At 38.0% G+C, this 25659-nt stretch overlaps 1 protein-coding gene across 11 annotated transcripts in view; it reads right to left on the bottom strand.

Moving 5' to 3' along the window:
- The window catches only part of DLGAP1 (DLG associated protein 1), a 337165-nt gene that overhangs the window by 33954 nt on the left and 277552 nt on the right, over positions 1-25659 (bottom strand). For all 11 annotated transcript variants that reach the window (XM_024120784.1, XM_024120783.1, XM_055080557.1 and 8 more), the window contains one exon: positions 23968-24059. In XM_024120784.1, coding sequence (XP_023976552.1) covers positions 23968-24059 — 92 coding nt within the window. The remainder of the gene's footprint in view (positions 1-23967; positions 24060-25659) is intronic.

The following is a 25659-nucleotide window of genomic DNA, read 5'->3' as shown; positions in this document are numbered from 1 at the left end:
CACCACCATCCAGCTCCAGAACCTTTTCATCTTCCCCAGTTGAAACTCTGTACCCGTTAAACAACTCCCCGTTCCCCCTTCCTTCCAGCCTCTGGCAACCACAATTCCACTTTCTGTCTCTCTGAATTTGACTACTCTAGGTCCTTCATGTGAGTTGAGTCATACAGTATGTGTCTTTCTGTCGCTGGCTTATTTCACTTAGCATGATGTCTTCAAGGTTCATCCATATTGTAGTATATGTCGGAATTTCCTTCCTATTTAAGGCTGAATAATATCCCATTATATGTATATAACACATTGTGTTTATTTTTTCATTCATCAGTAGACATTTGGGTTGGTTCCACCTTTTGGCTATTGTGAATAATTCTGCTATGAACATGGGTGTACAAATAACTCTTTGAGACTCTGCTTTCAATTCTTCTCGGTATATACCCAGAAGGAGAATTGTTGAATTATGTGCTGATTCTGTTTTTAATATTTTGAGGAGCTGTTTTCCCTAGCAGTTGTACCATTTTGTATTCCCACCAACAATGCACGTTTTCCAATTTCTCCACATCCTTGCCAACAGTGATTTTCTGACTTTTTCTTTTCTTTTTTTTTTTTAATTTTTATTGGAGTATAGTTGCTTTACAATATTGTGTTAGTTTCTACTGTACAGCACAGTGAATCAGCTATACATATACGTATATCCCCTCTTTTTTGGGGTTTCTTTCCCATTTAGGCCACCACAGAGCACTGACTAGTTTCCTGTGCTATACAGTAGGTTCTCATTAGTTATCTATTTTATACATAGTATCAATAGTGTATATATGTCAATCCCAATCTCCCAATTCACCCCCCCCCTTCCCCCTTGGTATCCATACGTTTGTTCTCTATGTCTGTGACTTTTTTGATAGTAGCCATCCTGATGGGTGTGAAGTGATATATTTTCTTGACTGGCTCATGATTATGCCATGTTAAGATGGTTTATTTGCTAGTTGATTTTCAGTTAATATTCAATAGTGCCAGCCTTAAAGGAGAGTGCACTAAATAATGTCCATACAACATTTAACAAACCAGATTATATGTTTTTTTCTTAACTCTCGTGGAACACTCTATCAGAGCCAATTAATACTAATATTCTGGTCCCTCAAAAATAAAGAATGAACAGACTGGAAGTCACAAAAAGGAGAGGGTACAATCGTCTTAATCAGTCCATTTTTTCCCCCTAGAGAATAAATACCAAGAAAGTAAATGACTGCACCATTGATCTGTGTTCATTATTAGGATGATCACAATAATAAATGTTGTGATTCTCATCATTCATTTTATGAAGACAGGCCCGCCAAAAAAGACCAGCCCATCTCACTGTTTGCTGTTTGCAAGAAGTTACTTCTGTGGAAGTAAAATGGCGTGGCCATTTTATAAGTTCTTTAACTCTGAAATGGGTCATAGGAAAAATCGCTCAGTGTGAAAGTCTGAAAGAATGTCCTTCCTTCTCTTAGCAGTGAAAGCAAGAACAACTGTGCTACCATGATTCTTCCGATAACCACTGGCTTGTTGGCTGCGAGAGGCCATTTCTGCCTTCTTCTTGTTCATCCACCAACACGTTAAATGACATCTGAAGCTGAGCTTTCTCTCCAGCTGCATGTGTGCGAATTGGTTGACTTCCCTCACAACAGTTGACATTCTACCTGTTCCACTAACACAAAATCCCAGCTATGAAAACACTCGGCTCCCCTCTCCAAGATCATGGGCTGCCAGAGGCATTCCATTTCCAAACTTAAGGAAGGCCCAGCGCCTTATTGTTTCCAGTCGGAGCAAACTTGCCAGAGACTCAGTCTGTTCCACACGCAAATCACAATGACCCACTTTCCTTGTGTCTCTGTTTTTATCTACACAAAACCCTACCACCAGCATTCCTGACAGAGGGCTCCTGGCTATGAATCTTGTAAAGTATCCACCTTCTTCAGAAAAATTACTTGGCAGGAGATGAGTAGAAGTTTCCAGGTTAGTCACCCAGAAAGAAAGAAAAGTTAAGTAAAATTAAAGTGGTTTGGGATTAAAAGCGGTGCCTTTGAACTCAGGCAGCCCTGTCCAGGCTACACTGTTTCTGTCAATTAAGTTCCTTAAGCAAGCGCTTTCTTCTACCCTGAGTTTTCAAAGAATGTTCTGCTCTGTGAAACGCTTTATGTCTTTCATGTGCAGAGTTCCTTCTGGGTGAAGGGTGCAATCAAGTTGTTGTTTAAAAGTTTTGATAGGAACACAGAGGGAGCCATTGGGTTCACTTCTGTGTTTCTGAAGAGAATAGATCAGTTGCTGGTAGATGGTATAAACCTGAAAGCTGAACTCCGTGGCCTGCTGTTTGCAAACCCCCAATTTCCGGTCTTGAAGCTTCTTTGGTCCTTCATGCCCTAAAGGCAAAATGTGTGATAATTACAACTCATAAAAAGGACCAGCCAATATTCTGGCCAAAGGAGCAGAAAACCATGAAACCAAAGACTGGACCAACCACTACGGGGTACAATACCTTGTCTGTTCTGAAGGCAAGAGGAAAGGCACTTGTGGGTATTCACCTCTGCTGTTGCTTTGTGCTCTTTCTATGAAACAAGTTTATATATATATATATATATATATATATATATATATATATATATATATATATTTTAATTAATTTATTTATTTTTGGCTGCATTGGGTCTTTGTTGCTGCATGCGGGCTTTCTCTAGTTGTGGCGAGCGGGGGCTACTCTTTTTTACTGTGTACAGGCTACTTATTGCGGTGGCTTCTCTTGTTGCAGAGTACAGGCTCTAGGTGTGCGGGCTTCGGTAGTTGTGGCACGTGGGCTCAGTAGTTGTGGCTCACGGGCTCTAGAGCGCAGGCTCAGTAGTTGTAGCGCACGGGCTTAGTTGCTCCATGGCATGTGGGATCTTCCCAGACCAGGGCTCGAACCCGTATCCCCTGCATTGGCAGGCGGATTCTTAACCACTGCGCCACCAGGGAAGCCCGAGTTTATATTTCTGATGAGAGGATTTTGTGCCCCGCTCCCACCACTTTTCTGTCCAGCAGATTACAAATCAGTGAACAGATGGTAAATCTCGGAGGCTCATTCTCATCCCCCCTGTCTGATGGGGCTGTATTTAAACAAAATAAGTCATGAATGAAAACTAAGCACAGTCTATATCTTTAGAATGCACATGCTTTGTTCCTGCAAGTTCAACTATCTGAGACTCAAGCCATAAACGTATCTTAGGGAGACTCCCTCAGTCACACCCATTACAGAATCCTCTGGCTCCTGGTTCTCTTCTCCATCCCTCTCATCCACATAATGGTTGCTTTTCAGGGCTAAATCTAGTTTCAAAGAAAAAAACGCTAGTCCTACGCTGTTCTTTCTTCTTTAGACATTTTTCCCATGCCTGCTGTCAAGGCTGAATATATGTGGAATTCGAAAATGCTTTTCTTCAAAAGTGCACCATCTTGGTCTCTTGGGAAATGGCACTTAACCGATGTAAAAATCCAGGACGTCTCATTACATAAAATGAAAGATAGATCAAAAGGTAGGCAAGGGGGGTGAGGAGATTGATATCAAGAATTAAGACTTTTCCTAACAAAGAGGTTCACTCTTTCTGTCAGACGAGCTTCCCAGTTAGAACAGAGCACAGAGGAACCTACATGTCATGCAACCCTGCTCACAAGTTCAGTGGGAAAAAACCGTCCTGCTGCTTATTTGTATGTGGTTAGCACTGTCCCACTGACAGATTGTAAAACTACCTCAACACAAGCATCCATTGGTTATTTAAAACCCTCCACGTTCATCATACGTTGGCCTGAAGCTCTCTTTAAGCAAAGAAAATTAGAATAGGTTTTCTACATGAAGACTCTCTCTAGGCCAAATAATTGTAATGCATTTGTCAAATAAAAGAAAGGGAGGGAATGGAAAGTGATGAGAGCGGGCTTGGTATCACCTGATAGTATCTGCGAGGGCCCAGCATTTGGCCATTCTCCCCTTAGTACCAGCCAGGCAGGTGCTGTATCCTTGCTGGGTGTCACTATGGGAACCTTGGCTGGGAGCCTCAACAAAACATCCTTGAGCTGACTGTGCCCCAGAAGGAATGGCTTTCCCTCAGCAACCAGAACATTAGGTCATTCGATGGCTCCTGACCCCAGGTAACGAACAAAAGCCTGAGAAGTCTCACTCACAGTTCTCTTTTATTGAGTCTTGTTTTGGGGTCAAATGGGGGCCGTAGGCTTGTGGGTAAGATGGTTATTTTTCTTCTTGCCAACTAAATTATCTTGAAAAGCACGTAAAAAGAAAGAAGGAAAGAGAGAGGGAGGGAAGAGGAGGAGAAAGGGAGGGAGGGAGAGAGTGAAGAGGGAAGGGAGGATGGAAAGAAGGAAGGAAGGAGGGAAGGAAGGAAGGAGAGAGAGAGAGGGGAGGGAGGGAGAGAGAGAGAGAGAAAGAAAGAAAAAGAAAGAAAGAAATAAAGAAAAGAAAGAAAGAGAAAGAAAGGAAGAGAAAGAGAAAGAAAGAAAGAAGAGAAAGAAAGAGAAAGAAAGAAAGGGAAAGAAAGAAAAAGATGTATGAGGCATATCAGGAATTATGCCAAGTTTCAGGCTTTTGACATTTAAATTGCATGAATGCCACACCTTTAAAAGTCAGGTGTACTGGAAGAACTATTTGGCTAGGTTATGGTATTGTTAACTTGGCAAAGAAAAGAGATTGTTTGTCAAGTATAATATGGAGGGTGAGTGCTAGGCTTTGTCATACTCCAAGGAAGCTGTGAGGAGTGGGATTGATCCAAAGCTTCTGGGTTGGCAAAGGCTGGATGTTTTTGACTGCCGAAGTTCTTGCCAAGTCTGTGGTGCCTGAACTGGCTGTCAGAAGATGCTGCCTCCCTTTTGGCTTTCTGTTTTTAACATTCTGCTTAGTTGAAAAGGCACAAATCACTACAAGCCCAAATGTTTACGTATTTAAGTCACTTACAATCAAAAGAGATCTTTTGTAGCAGTTGACATGGTGTTAAAAGAGAAAACAATGCTCCCTTTCCACATGCTTGTTCCACCCAGTTATGAGGCCACAAGCTTTAACGCGTGAAGCAAGGGAGATGTTAAAAACTCAGAACCGTATGGAAATAGAGGTAATTTTGGTGAAAAAACAAAAGTCGCGTGAAGCAAGGGAGATGTTAAAAACTCAGAACTGTATGGAAATAGAGGTAATTTTGGTGAAAAAACAAAAGTAGGCTTTTGTTTCTAGAAATGGGGAGCAGCTCTCATAATAGATGCTAGTGCTTTCCTTCCACACCTGTGACTCAATCTGTGCATTCACAAACCTGCTGACATGGCAAGTGTCATTCACAAGCACATTTTTTTTTTCTTTTTGCCACACCGCACGGCTTGCGGGATCTTAGTTCCCCCACGAGGGATTGAACCCAGGGCCCCGGCAGTGAGAGCACTGAGTCCTAACCACTGGACCCCCAGGGAATTCCCCACAAGCACATTTTGATGCCAGCATTTACCCCCCCTAACCATTAAGTGTGTCCTCGAGGCCTGTGTATTATTTTGTAACATAGGAGAGAAGGAGATGGTTCCACCAACTGGGGATAAGAAAGACCAGAAGCTGTTATGCAAATCACCAAAATATCCGTCTGCTCTCATCCCTATCCCATAAATGAAACATAGATGAAAAGATCTTGGCTTTCCCTTTGCATATCCACACCTCCAAACACGCACATCCTGCTCTAGACATTCACTGTTTTCCAACTTCATCTATTTAACAAAGGAATGGCGGGGGTGAGGGAGTTGAAGAGGGAGGAAAAGGCCACAAAGTGACTTACTATCCATTTATTCTGGGATGAGTTTTCTCCTCTAATTCCCTGGTTGCTGCAGGTAAATAGTCCTTGCAGTAACAATGACTCTCACTTGCGTGAGCTCCAGATAAATAGGCCAGACAGTTAAGAAGTAGTTTACGAAGACATAAATGGAAATATTAAATACACATACACTAGGAAAATAACATCCTGGAGTTTTCTTGCCAGAAAATTGCTGTGAGACCAGTAGCTTCTCTCTGTACAACCACTGAAAACATGCTGATTTGTCAACTTGACAATGTTAATAAATAACGCAAAAGTACACCGTTGCAAAGCTTCTAGCTCCCCTTAACCCTTTCAATTGTGAAGACCAAAAATTATTGCTTTATAAATTGTTTCACAACAATTTATATATATATCTAATATAAATATAATATATTTATAAATATCTAAATAATATAAATATCTAACCTTGGGCTTCCCTGGTGGCGCAGTGGTTGAGAGGCCGCCTGCCGGTGCAGGGGACGCGGGTTCGTGCCCCGGTCCGGGAGGATCCCACATGCCGCGGAGCGGCTGGGCCCGTGAGCCATGGCCGCTGAGCCTGCGCATCCGGAGCCTGTGCTCCGCAACGGGAGAGGCCACAACAGTGAGAGGCCCGCGTACAGCAAAAAAAAAAAAAAAAAAAAAAAAAAAAATCTAACCTTATAAAAGATATTTGAGTGGGGATGGGGGCAGGAAGCCACAACACATACCACGCACTTATCCACATTTATCTCTTTTTTCCGAACTAGAGATTATGAGAGCAATATAGCAACCTGGGAAATAGGGCAGCAAACAGAAAGGCAAGACCCAGGAGACTGGGCCTAGACCTTCAACTAAAAGTCTCCTTGCGTGTAATGCTACTTTAAAATTGAGTGAACACTGCTGGAATGTTGAATCAGAGAACATAGCCTAAAAGAGGCTACTGGTGTTCATTGTATCCAACTTGTAAACTTTAGATATGGAAAGGTAAAGTCACTTTTAATTTGGATCTCTTTGATTGGAATGCTCTTTCTTTCCCCATGATTTCCATACATTCCAGTACATTCCATGACCTTCCAACCAGAGAATAGTGCTAAATGACAGGGCCTACCCTACCTACAAGCCAAATAAAACCTACATTGATTACTTCTGCTTCTGGCCAAGATGGAGTAAGAATGACTGAATTTATTTACACTTCTATCTGAAACAACTGTAAAAGAAGATTTACATACCAAAAAACTGGTATTTATATGATCTATCAGTTGATAATTGGAAGCTGAAATTAAAATAATACCATTTACAACAGCAAGAAAAATATGAAATATCAGTGAGCAAAGCTGACAGAATATGTGCAGGACCTAAAATAGCTGTAAAAAAAGAGCTTTAAAAAGAAGGAAGTTGGTGGTCTTACACTACCTGATTTCAAGACTTATCATAAAGCTACAAGAGTCAAGACAGTGTGGCATTGGCATAAAGATGGACACTTAGATCAGTGGAACAACATAGAGAATGCAAAAATATATCCATTTTTATATATCAATAAATATTTGAGAAAAGGTACAAAGGATATTCATATGCAAGAAATTTGATCCATACCTTGCACCATATATAAAAATTAACTCAAATATAGGTCATAGACCATAAAATCTAAAACTATAAACATTCTGGAAGGAAACATAGAAAAACTTTGTCACCTTGAATTAGCCAAAGATTTCTTAGATATGACACTGAAAGCACAATCCATAAAAGAAAAACGGGACTTTGTTAAAATTATGAATTACTGCTTCTCAACTCTGAGAGAATGAAAAGACAAGTCACAGACAAGGAGAAAATATTTGCAAATCTCCTGTCTGATAAAGAACGTGCATCCAGAAGTAAAGTACTCTCACAACTCAATAATAATATATATAAAACTAGTTCTGTTTTTAAAGATTTGAATAGACATTTTACTAAAGAAGATATATGGATAGAAAATAAGTTCATGAAAAGATGTTCAACATCATTATGCATTAGGGAAATGCAAATTAAAACCACAATGAGAGAATACCACGTATCTATTAACATTTCTAAAATTAAAAAGACCAACCATACCAAATATTGACAATAATATGGAGCAACTGGAACTCTTACATGGTAGGGATAATATGAAACAAAGGAACTTGCACACAGTAGGAATGTAAAATGTATACCACTCTGGAAAACTCTTTGGCTGTTTTTTAAAACATTAAATATTCACATCCCATTAGACCCAACCCACTCCTAGGTTTTTACCTAAGAGAAATGAAAGCATATGTTAGATTAGTACACAATGTTCATAGCAGCTTTACTTTAATAACTCCAAACTGGAGATGACCTAAGTTTTCATCAACAGCTCACTGAATAAACAAATTTGGTATATCCATACATTGGAACCCTAATTTGCAGTAAAAGGTTCAGACTATTGATACATGCAAAACATGGATGAACCTCAAAGTCCTTATGCTTACTGAGAGGAACCAGGCCAAAAAGGATTACGTACTGCAAGATTTTATCTCAATAAAATTCTGGAAAATGCAAACAAGTGGCGGCAAGTGGGGAAGGTGGTAGGGGAGGAAGAGTGGGTGGGAAGGAGGGAGTGACTATATAGGAGGAGACTTTTGGGAGTGATGGATGTGTTCTCTATTTTGGTGGTGATGATAGTTTCATTTCACATATATATATAGATCTGACAAATATATGTCAAAATTTATCAAAGTGTACATTTTACATATGTACAGTTTATTGTATGTTCATTAACTTCAATAAAGCTGTTAAAACAAAAAAAGTACATTATGGGATTTGGGGAGGTATCTGTGCTCTCAAGTGACTCGCTCTCAGTATAAAGTGGTATAGATTTTTTTTCAGGAGCTATTTGCAAATGGATATCAAGAACATTAAAAAATGTTATAATTCTTAGACCCAGGAATTCCATTTCAGGAAATGGGATCATCTGAAATAGTGAAAATACATACTGTACAAATATATTTATCACAATATTATATATTATTATTTTGATCAGTCCACTTTTTATGTTTATACATGCACAGTTTTAAAATATCAAATGGTTCTACAAGGCTGGCTATGAAAAATAGAAATTCCTCGTCCACTTTCGTAACAATTTACTGCTCCAGAGGCAGCCACTTATAAACACTATTTCTAAATAACAAAAGTTGCTATTCTTTTTTTATATTCAGCATTTGTCCATAGGAAAGATGAAGATTTAGATTTCTCCCACCTCATCATCATTCTTCCTTCCTCTCTCAGTGTCTCTGTCTCTGTCTCTGTCTCTCTCTCTCTCTCACACACACACACACACACACACACACACACACACACACACGTAAGTGCATTTCTGGTCTGTTCCTGTATTTTTCCATTCTCCTGATATACTTGCATTGTAAATTTGGACCAATATTCAGACCTTGCCTTTTATGGCCACATTATTATGACCAGAAAATAGTATTCACAGCTGACCATGTGTTATGGGCTGAATTGTGTACTCCTCCCACAAATTCCTGTTGAAGTCCTAATTCCCAGTACCTCAGAATGTGACTGTATTTGGAGATAGGGCCTTTAAAGAGGTAATTAAAGTAAAAGGAAGTCATGTGGTTGGGCCCTAATTCAGTGTAACTGATATCCTCATACGAAGAGGAAATTTTGACACAGACACAGAGGGAAGAACATCTGAAGACAGGAAGGAGATGGCCATCTACAAACCAAAGGCTGCAGAAGAAACCAACCTTCCCGACACCTTGATCTTGGACCTCTAGCCTCCAGAACTGTAAGGAAATAAACTTCTGTTGTTTAAGCCACCCAGTCTGTGATACTTTGTTATGGCAGCCCTAGCAAACAAATATGCCATATTAAATTCTACTTCCTGCACATTTTTTTCCTTTTAAAAATTTGCTTGATTTTTATGTACTTAGCACTTAATCCTCAAAATTCCTCCAGGTATGTAAATGTCCTCTCCATGCATTGAAACAGATTAGGAATTCTACCAGTCTTCCTGAAGAAATCTTTCACAGCTTCTGACCTGCTCCCTCTCACCTGGTCACTCCCCAGACCTGCTGCACCACCATTGTCTGGGGATTCCTTTTCTCCATCATCCTTTCCTTTCCCCCTTTCTTGTGCTGGATCACAGGTTTCCTGAATTCTATATTTACTTATTTCTTTGCTTTTCTCCTTTTTGTACGTTTTTCTAGAAACGTCTTCATGTGTACCTTCCAGCTCTTCTGTTGGGTTTTCCAGTTCTCTGTTAAGTTTTTAATTTCTTTTTTTAAATATAAATTTATTTATTTTTGGCTGCATTGGGTCTTTGCAGCGAGTGGGGGCTACCCTTCAGCTGCGGAGCACGGGCTCTAGGCGCATGGGCTTCAGTAGTTGTGGCGCACTGGGCTTAGTTGCTCTGCGGCATGTGGGATCTCCCGGGACCAGGGCTTGAACCCGTGTCCCCTGCATTGGTAGGTGGATTCTTAACCACTGCACCACCAGGGAAGTCTCAGATAGGAGACTTTTCAGCCAACTTTGAGCTGGGATAGCACATCACCAGGACCCAAAGAAGGAGAAAAAATCAGTTTATCTGAAATGAACAAATAAACCTATGCGACAAAGGAAAGCAGTAATAATGATTAAACCAACAACATCATTTCTTTTTCAAGTTCCACTTGAGTAAAAGGAGCAATTGCATTTTTTAATCAGTCTTTTTGAAAATGTTCCTCTTAAACAAATGAAGTGTTTCCCTTACTGCAGGTAAGCCCCTCATTTTTTGTTTCTGTCTTGACCAGACAAGATTTATTAACTTGTGTTTCACCGTGCTTGGGCCCCACTCTACCACATGCCTCCTTGAAAGGCATAGTAAAAGCCTCCAGAGAAGTCTGTGCCTTGGTGAGGGGCTCATCCACTGCGATCCTCAGTGTCAGGTGATCTGACTGGGCTTTCACCTGCAAAATCCCTGATGGTGGTTTCTTTGGGTCTTTGGGCTGAGACTGGTCCGCTCTCCCACCATAGACTGTTCCATATGCCCGCGTAGGGGGAACATGGCTGCCGGGATTCTGGGAGCTGAGTGAACATAGAACGCTTAGGGCAGGTGCCTCAACATTATGTTTGTGAATTTTCATTTATCCTCCTATTTTCATTACAGCAAACTGCCCTCAACTGTGCCACTGTCCTCCAGACCCAGGACCCTTTGTTTTAGCCTCTGAAGGGAAGCCTCCAGTCTCCTGCCAGAGTGGGGAAGGGCTGTCTGTCACTTGACTACAGATTCAGGCAGCTTTTAGCTCCACCTTCACCCCTACATCCACTGCTGTCAATGCCCACGCCTTTTGTGGGTTCTGAAACTTAAATTGAATTACATCTTAGATTTCTGCATGACTGGCTTTAGATTCAGCTTTTTCTGGTCGCCTAAGTCAGATATCACTTGTCTATCTTCCTTCCAGCTTTCATAATTTTGCTGTTGTATTTTTTCCTCTCTTGTTCTCTTCATCCTTGACACTTTGTGCCAAAACAAACACAAAATCCTTTGACTGTCATTTAGTTTCAGAAGGTCTCAAAGATCGATGTGTATATATTTTTTGCCACCTTTAATCAAAAGTCAATCTAGAAAAAATGTAGATATTCAACAGGGGAAGCAAATTATGGTCCACCCATATTCTTGAATATTGTGTAACCATTAAAAGAAGTATTTATCATGAATTTTTAATAATAATAAAGCTCTTGTAATAGTTGATTTTTAAAACATGACTGAATTTTATACATAGGATGATTTCAACAACTTTCAAAATGTTCATGGAAAAAGCATGGGTAAAAATATACCCCTTTATTAGTTCATGGTTAATGGATAGGATTATGGGAAATTTTATTTTATTTCTGTAATTTATAAATTTCCATAATGTATAAATACTATCTTACTTTTCTTATCAAGTATATTAATAATACACAATTGTTATAGAAAAGATAGATAACACTTAAAAAGATATCTCTCTATCTCTCCAGCCACACTTATAATCACAGTTTTTTCAATTGCTCCAAAGTCCATCAGAGAGTTATATAAACTGTTAACACACTGCTGTATGTTTTCCTGCAAGTAAATCTGCATGCTATTTTTATAACGAAAATGATAATATTCTTCCTCTCTGTGTCCACTGTTAAGAGTCTTGGAGTCACTAGTGGGCTAATGTAAGAAAGTCTAGTTTGAACTACTGTTGAAATACAATTGTTACTTGGAAGGAAAGAGGAGATCCCTGGGAGTCTTTTAGCTTTTTCACCTTAGTCAATAGAAAGGGTTGGTTTACTAGATTTGCTAATTATCAGCTTGAAAGACAAGAAGACCTCATGCAAACTCCTGGGGAGCAGTCCAAAGGATGGGAGAGAATGGGGGTGGGTTGCTTGGAGGCCCTGGGATAGAGCAGCAGCTGAGGGGAGTGTCCCTGGGAGAGGGATTGGCAAGATGTGCCTGCTTTGCTTAGGATCGGTCCTGCAGAGCAGCAAAAGTATGCCATGTGGATCCTATCGAATAATCCTACTAGCTGACCCGTGAAACAGGAATTGGGGACAGATAGCTAATGTTGGATGGAGAGGAGGCATTTCTTTAGTGGCTTAAGAAAGCAGTCTTGCTTCAAAACCACATGCATTCATTGACCCCGGCTTGGTGCTGCCATGGCATTTAAACCAGTGATCTTTAGGCAGCCTTCCTCTGTGCCCAGTCCCCACGGTGAAGCAGCTCTGGAGAATGGACGTGGCACTTCTGCTACCAATGGCATTTTCAGGATGTGATGGCTGCCTGAAAATATACCAGGAAGATTTGTGATACTCCATTTCGATTCTTTTTCTTGAAGTAGATTGGTTACCCAGTGCATTTTATGTTTTTACTAATGAGTTATTAATTTTCCTTTTGTTTGGATAGGGAACACTGAAGAGCACCCAGAATTTACAAGTCTACCTCTGAATAGATGGATCAGCCAGATGGACTTTGTTATGTCAGATTTGATTCCTAAATTGTGATGGTTTCAAAAGGTGATGAGGAGTCTCTGGGCCTCTTCCAAAGTCTTTTAATCTTCCTCTCTTTGCACTATCTCTTTCTTTCTCTGGCTCTATTTTCTTTCTTTTTTCACTTTTTGTTAGGTTAGTGTTGTTTATCAGTCTGTTTATTTGGGGAAGGAAAAGATGGATTGTAATGGCCATTCAATGCGAAAATAAGTCTCATCTTTTTCACTGGATAATTAAAAAAAAAAATCCCACAGCTGTCTTTAAGAAATCTCATCTGCCCAATTTTGTGTTTTAAGATCCTATCCAAATGAATGACTACCAGCAAAATTATAGAAAGAATTATAATTAGAAACAGAAGAAACAAGTAATCCCTGCTTGTCTGACAGTGGGTTTCTTTTGGAAAGGCTCAAAACAATCATTAACATCAATTTTTTAATGCTTATTTACTTCATAGCGGTTAACTACAAAGTGACCTTTGAGGACGGGTATATTTTGGAAGGTTAAACAGCAAAATTGGGGCTGCTAGCCCTTTTGGGGGATGAATTTAAAAGAAATCACTCAGTTTACTGAGGAACTGAGCATCCTACAAACTTCAATAATTTATTAATTATTCAACTTTTTAATAACATGATGAAAGTAGCTCATTTGAAGTTTGGGGGTTGCTATTAGGCATGACCAAATAATGTAATATTAAACACTTCTGTAGATGGACAAGTGTCAGGGCATGAATTTGGTGATATAGAATTGTTGACTGCAGGGGAAATATTTGAAGTACATTTAAAAAATTAAGATGATTTTCTCTTATTTTCATTTTATATTTTATTATTTTTTATTATTTTTACTTTTGGCCTTGACCAGGGATCAGGGGCCAACCCGTACCCCCTGCATTGGGAACACAGAGTGTTAACCACTGGACCTCCAGGGAAGTCTCAATTTTCTCTTATTTTTAAAGAAAAGATGGTATAATTGCTTTCTTGAGATGTCAGTCTTTAGAGAGATTCTATTTAGGTACCTAATAGAATAGGAAACACTTATATAGTGCTTCCTGTGTGTCAAGTATTTTTCTAAACGTTTTACATATATTAAACAAAACACCCCAGGACAACACTGATGTTTACCCTATTGTGTATCCTTCTCTCTTTTTAAAAAATTAATAAATTTTAGAGAAGTTTTAGGTTCACAGCAAAACTGAGCAGAAAGTACAGTGATTTCTCATATACCTCCTATGCCCTGACATATACAGCCTCCCCACCATCCCCATCTCCCACTGGATACATTTGTTACTAGTGATGAGTCTACATTGACATATCATTACCATCCAAAGTTCACAGTTCACATTAAAGTTCACTCTTGGTGTGGTATATCGTATGGGTTTGCACAGATGTAAAATGACACCACTGTAGTATCATACAGAATAGTCTCAATGCCCTAAAAATCATCTGTGCTCTGATTATTTACCCTTCCCTTCCCCCAAACACTTTTTTTCTACTGTCTCTATAGTTTTGCCTTTTCCAGAGTGTTGTATAGTTGGAATCATACAGTATGTAGCCTTTTCAGATTGGCTTCTTTTACTTAATAACCTGCATTTAAGTTTCCTCCTTGTCTTTTTGTGGCTTGATAGCTTATTTCTTTTTCTTATTTCATTGCTGGTATACAGCATAGTGATTACCTTTTGTATATTCACCTTGTATCCTGCAAACTTGGTATGATTATTTGTTAGTTCCAGGAGTTTTTTTGTCAATTCATCCAGATTTTCTACGTAGACAATCGTGTTATCTGTGAACATAGACAGTTTTGTTTCTTCCTTTCCAATCTGTATACCTATTATTTCCTTTTCCTGCCTTATTGCATTAACCAAGACTTCCAGTATGATACTGAAAAGCAATGGTAAGAGGGAACATTCTTGCCTTGTTCCTGATCTTAGCACAAAAGCTTCAAGGTCCTCACCATTAACTAATATGTTGGCTGTAGGTTTTTCATAGATATTCCTTAACAAGTTGAGAAAGTTCCCCTCTATTCCTAGTTTGCTGAAAATTTTTGATCAGGAGTTAGTATTGGATTTTGTCAAATGCTTTTTCTGCATTTATTGATGTGATCATGTGGTTTTTCTTCTTAGCCAGTTGATGTGATGGATTACATTAATTGATTTTCAAATGTTGAACCAGGCTTGCATATCTGAGATAAAACCTACTTGGTCATGGTGTACAATTTGTTTTATATATTGTTGAATTTGACTTGTTAATACTTGAGAATTTTTGCATCTATGTTCATGAGAGATATTGGACTGCAGTTTTCTTTTCTCATCATGTCTTTTTCTGGTTTTGGTATTAGCGTAATGCTGGCCTCATAGAATGATTTAGGAAGTATTCCATCTGCTTCTATCTTTGGAAGAGATTATAGAGGCTTGATATAAGTCATTCCTTAAATATTTTGTAGAATTCACCAGTGAGCCCATGTGGGCCTGGTGATTTCTCTTTTGGATGATTATTATTTATTGATTCAGTTTCTTTAACAGATATAGGCATATTCAGGTTGTCTATTTCTTCTTGTGTGAGTTTTGGCAGATTATATAGTTTAAGGAATCGGTCCATTTTATCTAGGTTATTATTTGTGGTCATAGAGTTGTTCATATTATTCCTTTATTATCCTTTTAATTTCCATGGGATTTGTGTGATGTCCCCCTCTAATTTCTTTTTTTTTAAATTTATTTATTTATTTTTGGCTGTGTTGGGTCTTTGCTGCTGCGCACAGGCTTTCTCTAGTTGTGGTGAGCGTGGGCTACTCTTTCGTTGAGGTGCACAGGCATCTCACTGCGGTGGCTTCTCTTGTTGCAGGGCACAGGCTCTAGGTGTGCGGGCTTCAGTAGTTGTGGCACACGGGCTCAGTAGTTGTGGCTTGTGGGCTCTAGAGCGCAGACTCAGTAGTTGTGGCGCACAGGCTTAGTTGCTCTGCGGTATGTAGCATCCTCCTGGACCAGGGATCAAACCCATGTCCCCTGCATTGGCAGGCGGATTCTTAACCACTGTACCACCAGGGAAGTCCCTTAATTTCTGATATTAGTAATTTGTGTCTTCTTTCTTTTTTTCCTTAGTTAGCCTGACTAGAGGCTTATCAAGTTTATTGGTCTTTTCAAAGAATAAGCTTTTGGTTTTGTGGATATTCTATATTGATTTGCTATTTTCAATTTCATTAATTTCTGCTCTAGTTTCTATTGTTTCTTTTCTTCTGCTTACTTTGGATTTAATTGCTCTTCTTCTTCTAGTCTGGTAAGGTGGAAGCATAAGCAATTGCCTTTAGATCTTTCTTCCTTTCTAACATATGCATTCAACGCTATAAATTTTGCTCTAAGTGCTATTTTTGCTGCATCACGCAAGTTTTGATAAGTTGTGTTTTTATTTTCATTCAGTTCAAAATATTTAAAATTTCTATTGAGAGTTCTTCTTTGACTCATGTGTCATTTGGAAATGTATTGTTTAATCTCTAAATATTTTGGAAATGTCTAGCCATCTTTCTGTTATTGATTTCTAGTTTAATTCCACTGTAGTCTGAGAGCAGACATTGTATAACTTTTATTCTTTAAAATGTATCAAGATATGTTTTGTTGCCCAGAATGTGGTCTATCTTGGTGAATGTTCCATGTGAATTTGAGAAGAATGTGTAATCTGCTGCTGTTAGATGAAGTAGTCTACAGATGTCAATTATATTCAGATGATTGATGGTGCTGTTGAGTTCATTGATGTCTTTTCTGATATTTGGCTTTCTGGATCTGTCCATTTTTGATAGAGGGGGTTGAAGTCTTCAAATATAAGAGTGGATTCATCTATTTTTCCTTGCAATACTATCAGTTTTTGCCTCATGTATTTTGATGCTCTTATTAGGCATATAAACATTAAAGATTGTTATGTCTTTTTGGAGAACTGAACCCTTTATCATTATGTAATATCCCTCCTTATCTCTGATAATTTTCCTTACTCCAAAGTCTGCTGTCTGAAATTAATATAGCCACTCCTGCTTTCTTTTGACTAGGGTTAATGTGGTATATCTTTCTCCATTCCCTTACTTAAAAAAATTTTTTTTAACATCTTTATTGGAGTATAATTGCTTTACAATGTTGTGTTAGTTTCTGCTGTATAACAAAGTGAATCAGCTATATGTATACATATATCCCCATATCCCCTCTCTCTTGCATCTCCCTCCCACCCTCCCTATCCCACCCTTCTAGGTGGTCACAAAGCAGCGAGCTGATCTCCTTGTTCTATGCAGCTGCTTCCCACTAGCTATCTATTTTACATTTGGTAGTGTATATATGTCAATGTTACTCTCCCACTTCGTCCCAGCTTACCTTCCCCCTCCCTGTATCCTCAAGTCCATTCTCTACGTCTTCGTCTGTATTCCTGTGCTGCCCCTAGGTTCATCAGAACGATTTTTTTTTTTTTTTAGATTACATATGTATGTGTTAGCACACGGTATTTGCTTTTCTCTTTATGACTTACTTCACTCTGATCCCCTTAGTTTTATTCTTAGTTTTAAAATAAATTTATTTATTTTTGGCTGCGTTGGGTCTTCGTTGCTCCACACGGGCTTTCTCTAGTTGCGGTGAGTGGGGGGGCTACTCTTTGTTGTGGTGCACGGGCTTTTCATTGTGGTGGCTTCTCTTTGTTGTGGAGCTCAGGCTCTAGGCACTCGGGCTTCAGTAGTTGTGGCACGTGGGCTCAGTAGTTGTGGCTCACGGGCTCTAGAGCTCAGGCTCAGTAGTTGTGGCGCATGGGCTTAGTTGCTCTGCAGCATGTGGGATCTTCCCAGACTAGGGCTCGAACCCGTGTCCCCTGCGCTGGCAGGTGGATTCTTAACCACTGCACCACCAGGGAAGTCCGATCCCCTTACTTTTAATCTGTATGTGTCTTTATATTTAACGTGGGTTCCTTGTAGAAAACATAAAATTGGGTATTGTTTTTAATCCACTCTGACAACGTCTGTCTTCTAATTGGTATATTTAGACAATTGACGTTTAAAATGATTATTGATATCATTGGATTAATGTCTACCATATTTGTTACTGTTTTCTATTTGTTGTCCTAGTTTTGTCTTCCACACATTTCCCTCTTTTCTTAGCATGTAAGTGATACTTCTTTTTCACTCTTTTTAGTGGTTGCCCTAGAGTTTTCACTGTACATTTTACAACTAATCCAAGTTCATTTCAAATAATACTATATCACTTCAAGAGTAGTGCAAGTACCTTATAATAATTAAGTAGCCCTAATTCTTACCTTTCATCCTTTGTATCATTGCTGTTATTCAATTCACTTATACTCAAGAGTATAATATATTCATATATATTGTTCCTATTATTATTTTGAACAAACTGTTATCTGTTAGATCCATTAAGAATAAGATAAATGAAAGTTTTTCTTTTACCTTCACTTTTTCCTTCTCTGATGCTCTTCCTTTCTTCATGTAGATCTGAGTTTCTGGCCTATATCATTTTTCTTCTCTCTGAAGAACTTCTTTTAACATTTCCACAATTTGGATCTACTGGCTACAAATTCCCTCAATTTTTGTTTGTCTGAGAAAGTCTTTATTTTTCCTTCCCTTTTAAAGGATAATTTCACAGAGTATAGGATTCTAGGCTGGTGTTTTTTTCTCTCAAATATTAAATATTTCACTCTATTCTCTTCTTATTTGCATGGTTTCTGAGGAAAAGTCACATATAATCCTTATTTTTGCCCCTCAATAGGAAAGGTGTCTTTTCCTTCTGGCTTGTTTCAGGAATTTTTCCTTGGTTTTCTTTGAATATGATATGTCTAGGTGTATTGTATTGGGTATTTATCCTTTTTGGCCTTCTATGAGCTTCCTAAGTCTGTAGTTTGGTGTCTGACACTAATTTGGGGCAATTTTCAGTCACTATTGCTTCAAATGTTGCTTCTGTTCCTTTCTGTCTTTTCCTTCTGGTATTCTCATTATGCATATGTTCACCTTCTGTAATTGTCCCAGAGTTTTTGGATATTCTGTTCTGATTTTTTTTAGGTTTTGTTTCCTCTTTGCTTCCAGTTTTGGATGTTTCTACTGTTGAATCCGCAAGCTCAGAGATTCTTTCCTCAGCCATGACCAGTCTACTAATGAGCCCATCAAAAGCATTCTTCATTTCTGGTACAGTGTTTCCAATCTCTAGCATTTGTTTTTTATTTTTTCTTATAATTTTCATTTTTCTGCTTACATTATTCATCTGTTCTTGTATGCTGTCTGCTGTTTCTATTAAAGTCTTTAGCATTTTAATCATAGTGTAAAAAAATTCCTGATCTGTTACTTCCAACATTCTTTTTTTAAAAAATTGCTATCAGACTGTGTAACCCAGATCTTTATTTTAATGTACAAAACATTTATTTACTTGCCACTTCTCTAAACTGTCATTTAACCTAAAAGCTGCATGTCTCCACACCCTCTAAAGAAATATTTGATTTAGATTCAATTGATTCAACCTACCAAATTTCACCAGTAAATTTATGAATACTTCCTATTATCTCTCCATCTACATAGCCATCCATCCAAGCTTTTTTTTTCCTGCTTTTAGGATTTTTTTTAACTTTTTAAATCTTTTATTTATTTTTTTCACACACACACTGTATTTTATTTTTACAAGAGGTAAATAAACTGACACCAAGCATTGTAAATGGATGACCACAACAAAAGCAACAATGATTGCAATTACCAAACACGAAACACACTGACAGTAATTCGAATTCTCTCTCAGGTAAATCATATAACTACATTTCTTTAGGGTCAGTTTCTGGAGATTTTTATCTTTGCCTGATTCTTTATTTTCTTTGACTCTCTGTTTGGTGTGTCTGAAAGACAGAAGCCAGACCTCAGGGGAGGCCCCTCAATAAAGTTGGAGTACTGGTTGCATGAACCAACCTTTTCCCTCCTCTGGGAGAAGTTGGGACCTAACAGATCTCTTCCTGATCATATGAGATTGCACCAGGGCCAACAAGTCTGGCTACAGAGTTTGAATCTCCCTACCGGCTTCAGTCTGGTTTCATGTTTGCCCAGTGTGCAGAAATCTTCTGATTAATTCCTGGACTCCTCACAAAGAAAATTTTCCCATGAACTGTTGCTGAATCAGTGTGTTTGTGGGAGGAAGGAAAATCTAGAGCTTCCTACTCTGCTATCTTGGTGACATTGCTTCTTTGCCAGCCACTCTTTTTTTTTTTTAATTGTATTTATTTATTTATTTGGCCACACCATGCGTCATGCAGGATCTTAGTTCTCCGACCAGGGATCGAACCCGTGTCCCCTGCAATGGAAGCACGGAGTCTTAACCACTGGATCACCAAGGAAGTCCCATGATTTTCTTTTTTTTTTTTAACACACACACTGTATTTTATTTTTACAAGAGATAAATAGACTGACACCAAGCATTGTAAATGGATGACCACAACAAAAGCAACAATGATTGCAATTACCAAACACGAAACACACTCATAATATGTCATAATACTGACATTCAGTCCAGTAATCCTCCACTATAACAGGTCCTTTACTTTGCAGTGAAAATTGATTTGTATATTTTTTGTCTCTGAGTCCTTGTGGGATTTTTTTTTTATTCAAACAGAAAGTCACAAAAATTATAATCATCCTCATCAGTTCACTCAGTCCCATGTAATTAATTTTTTTTATCTTGATCTTTTGTTAACACTTTTATGAATTCATCAGTTTTCCATTAGAGTTCTGAAAATGCTTATTCATTCAGTTCAGCAGTATAGTCAGTTACCAGAAACCTGTACTTGTCAGAGTCTTTTCCATGAATTCCTTGAAGATGAAACCCTTTTATAGGAACATTTTTGCAAAAGCATCAGAGTACACCCAGACTTCCAACATTCTTGTCATAGATGACTCTGGGTCTAGTGCTTGTTCAGTCTCTGCAAGCTGTGTTTTTTACCTTTTAGTATGCCTTGTAAGTCATTGTTGAAAGATGGACATGATGTACTGGGTAAAACAACTGTGGTGAATAATGGGTTTTTAATAAATGTGGTGGTGAGGTGGCGGGGAGGGGAAGCATTCTCTAGTCCTACGATTAGGTCTTAGTCTTTCAATGAGCCTGTGCCCTTGGACTGTGAACTTCAACAGTGTTTCTCAACCTCTCCCCCACTTCCCCCCACTGCAGGACAGGATGGCAAGAAGGGGCTGGATTTAGGTAATTCCCTTCTCCCAGGTAGATTTAGGCTCTGATTAGAAACCCAGCAGATAAGGCTCTGGTAAATTAGTTTCTCCTGCAGGCAGATCTTGTTAAGAACAGAATGCTCTGGCATATTTCAGAATGGTTCCTTTCCTCTCTCTCCGTCAGAAGCATGAGAGGATTCTTCTCTGATTTCCACTGTGAGGACCTGGTAGATCTTCTGCAGGTCAAAATCATGAAAGTATGGAGGCCCCCCTATGACTGGGTCCCTGTGAAAATTTCAACTCTCAGACTTGTCCTCACTGAGCTGCCAGAAATTCATCAATTACAGTTCATGTTTTCCTACCCTGGTACTGGTTCCCATGGGGCTTTCTCTTGTGGGTTTCTACTCCAGAAAGTTGTGATTCTCTGTGTCTGTCAGTCTCTGCAGTACCTAGAGCACTGATTTTTCTTGTGGCCTCACTTCTCTGACTGGTTTAAGAAGAGCTGTTGATTTTTCAGTTTGAACAGCTTTTTTACTTGTTGTTAAAACAGAGTGGTGACTTCTAAGCTCTTCTTTACCTGCTGGACCATAAATTGCCTGTTATCTTCTTTTCACAGATAAGGAAACCAAGGCAAAAAAGATATTTAGTAATTTGATCAAGGCCTCCCAGCTAGTAGGTGGAAGAGTCAGAATTTGAATCTGGGTGCCTTGGCTCAGGAGTCTGAGTTCTTAACCACTACATCATTGAGGAAAACAAGCAAGTTGGGCTTGTAGGGGAAGGAGGAATATGTTTTCTTACCATGAGATCTTTCATATCTACTAAGTTTACATTTTCAAAACATTTTCTAAAACAATGAAAGGAACATGTGCCAGAAGGTTTGGTTTGAAAATAATGATTACTAAAACTTGAAGTAGACACAATAAGTAAACATTTTAGAGTAAAAGAAAAAAAAAAATCCCTCCTAAACCTACCATTTTTACAGATTACATTTCAGTCCTTGTTCTTCTTTGTTAATATTATACGTGGGTATTATGTCCTCTTTTTCACTTAACATTGTATCATGGGAATCTCTCCCATGTTTCCACATCTTCTTTATAATCACATTTAATAGCTGTATAATAGTCTATCCTGGTGACATGCCATAATTGACAAAAGCATTCTCTTATTGCTTGACATTTGATGATTGACATTTTTCTTTTACAATGATAGGTAATGTTCCACAATTTTTTCCCTTTCACTGAGTGATTTCATTCAGGATAGCCCCATGAATGGAATTACTGGGTCAATAGATTTGGATAGTTGTATAATTATTGCTAATTTTTGTCATATTAGTTTCCACATTAGGGCTGTACCAATCTTCTGGCCTTCCAGCATTGTATAATTATATCAGATATAGTAGCATCAAAATGTTATATATATGTATATTGAAAATCTTTTAGATACAAAGGCAGTGTCAATAACAGGAGGCTGTAAAATAGGACCCGTTCCATGAACTGATGCATGACTTATTCTCAGATTTTAAGTTTATGTTACATGGGGCCTTGTATATAGGAGACATTCCATAGATATTTATTGAATGGATGGGTGATGAACGGATGGATGGATGACTTCCAACTGATTCCTCCTTATTAACACATAAAAAGTTAGTGGCAAAGTTGAAATGATATCCTGATTTAGAATATAGAGTTCTTTCTCCCGCTATAACTGCAGTTTTACTTAATTCAGCCAATATTCACTACATACTTAGTATATGAAAAGCACAGTCTGGAAGCTGGGGGTATTACTATCAATAAAACATAGTTCCATCCATCATGGTCCTCACAGTTTGACGGGGAAACTCACATACCTCTCCAGATCAAATTCTCATTTATAAAATGAATGTACTGACCTCAGAAGTCCTTTCCAGCTTCTGGATTCTGTGATCTTCTCAAACTCTAAATTTCCTACTTCTAGATACTAAGACTAAAGTAAGCTTATCTTAAAGAACAATCTAAAGAAACTGGTGATTCTGGATAGTGACAGGGAGTCTTCTCCCCTTCCTACTCCTCATTTGTTCGTTCATTCATTCATCATTCATTGAGCACATACTAAACATGAGACACTATTAAGCTCTAGAAATAAAAATACCAATAAGATAAGTCCTCTTCTCTTAAAAAGTCTAGAGTCAAAAATGCGACGGTTTTTTGAAGAGGAATAGTTTGGCAACACATCAGTACCCCACACTGTGTTTATGTGTGTGTGAGTGGCATCCACTTATTCTACTGTCAGGGAGGGGAAATTTCCCCTTTTCTCCTCTTGAGTTCCTGTGGCTGGACCAATCACAAAACTGACACAAGACAGATTGTGTCCTGTGGACTGGAGAAAAAGAAACCCACTTAATTTGTGTGCACATAGAGGTCGCATAGAAATGGGACCTAAGAAGTGGCCAAAGCAGATAGCTTTTATATTTTTTAGACAGAGAAGCAATAAATATGAGAGGGATTGACAGGCCAAAGAAACTTAGCTTTGGGTGTTTAATTAGTAAGGGATTTAAGCAAAGTTTGGGCTTAGGTAGTAAATTAGTAAAGAAGTAACAAGTATGCAGGCTTCTCAGCCCTGAGTCCCCTATCTCTGGGGATAATGGTGTCTTTCTACCTCCCAGCATGAGGAGAGCACCTTTCACATGGGAAATTTATTTCCTGCTTTCAGGGAGACAGAGAGGAGGGTAAAAGTATCCCTCTTGCGTTGACTGTTTCTTAAGTAGTTTTAATTCAAAATAATCAACATGCCATTGAGGCATATTTTGGCCCCAACACTACTATTCTAGCTAACATTTCAGTGGGGAGTGGTCTCCAGTATTACAGGAAGGAATCAGCTAATATTGACTGAGGCTCACGCTCTGAATGCTCCCAGAAGTTAACGGGAAATAACACTGAATCTTGAAGGTTTATCATAGGGAAAAAATACTGGTACCATACTTGCCAACATCAAGACGAAAGGGGACAAATGCATGTGGACTCACCATTTCTCTTCTTCTACTTGCACTCCTATGGACTGGAACTTACTGGGTGCTTTATTTTCCCCTGTTTTGTTAGGTTCTTCAGCATCATCCACCTGAAGCAATAACCAAAAGTAGAGGTGCTCTATATTAGTCATCTTGCTTGAAAAACAAAGTCACCTTTCATTAGAAACCTCTATAATATTATTGGAATGTTTTGTGATTTTAACCTTTTTGTTCAATGTTTATGTGTTTGATGAGCAACTTCATTAGAATGCACTTTGACTCTGTTGATCTTAGTAAAATGCAGTTTTGCTCATTTCCAAAGTGCCTAATAAATGTCTGTGATTCCTGCATGGATTTGTGAGGATGTACTTACCTGTGAGCTCTGTATTAGAAGGGAGCACCTCATGGGATTGTGTTGTTGAAAGTTTTGAATTTGCAGATAACAAAATGCAAAAGAAGGAAGAAATTTCATTTATTGTAGTTAGAATTGTTGACATTAGGAGATTTAGGTATTAACCTTATTAATGTAACTATAGAGTATCTTCATTTTTTTTTCCCCTTAAATTAAGGAATTGGCTTTGGACATCACTCCATAGTTTCTAAATAGCTATGCATATATTATAGTTCATATAGCAAATGTATCTGTATATAACTGATAGCTTATGTGACAGATTAGGCCCAACCCAAATTTGAAATAAATGTTATGACTATTCAGAGCAGTTAGATTTATTCCTCTTTTTTCTCTATGTTTTTAATAAATTATTTTTTTCTAAATAGAAATCAATTTAACATAAGTTGTATAAAACTAAAACACAGAAGTATATAATGTAGAAAGCAAAAGGTCCCCACGAAGCACTGTCAATCCTTTGATGCATATTTGACCATCTTTTAACATATGTAGAATATATTATATATATAAATGATTATTAATACTAAATTTACACAGATGAGATTATACTATATATTTTTTGTGTGCAATTTGCTTCATTCATTAACACTACTATCTTTTGGACATTTTATCATGTTAGTAACTATAGCTCTAACTCAGTCCTTTTGTTGGCTACATAAATACTCCTTTTAATGGTTATGTAAGCAACGTGGGCATCAGGGTAATTTTCTCTCTGCTGTTATTACATTTAGTATTATAATTAATATTTCATACGTATCTTTAGAACAATTCTGCAAATATTGTATGAGACAAATTCTTAGGAGTAGAAATGTTAGATGGAAGTACTGAGCATATTCAGCTATAAGGGATATTGACAAACTGTTCTTCAAAGCATTTATCAGTGTATGGGAATATCTATTTTCCAAATGTTCACCAATATTAAATATTGGTAAACTTTAAAATTTTTGCTAATATCACAGGTGAAAAATATCTATTAGCCTCTTGTATTTTTATCTGTAAATTGCCTATTTATATCCTTTGCTAGTTATTGTGGGGTTTTTTTCTTATTGAGTTGTTTATTTTCTTCTTTATAGGATCTCTTTATATCTTATGACCCTTAAACACTTTCTTGGCTATATATGCTGTAAATATTTTTTCCCAGTTTATCATTTGTCTTTTAAATTTTGTCCTTCATTGTAGAAAATCTTTTTTTTTTTTTTTACTGTTTCAAGTATTTTATTTTTATTTTTATTTATTTATTTATTTTTTTAAACATCTTTATTGGAGTATAACTGTTTTACAATAGTGTGTTAGTTTCTCCT

Source organism: Physeter macrocephalus, chromosome 19 (genome assembly GCF_002837175.3).
Source record: "Physeter macrocephalus isolate SW-GA chromosome 19, ASM283717v5, whole genome shotgun sequence".
Taxonomy (NCBI): Eukaryota; Metazoa; Chordata; class Mammalia; order Artiodactyla; family Physeteridae; genus Physeter; species Physeter macrocephalus.
The sequence above is the reverse complement of the archived record's forward strand: the minus strand, read 5'-3'. Positions and strand labels throughout refer to the sequence as shown.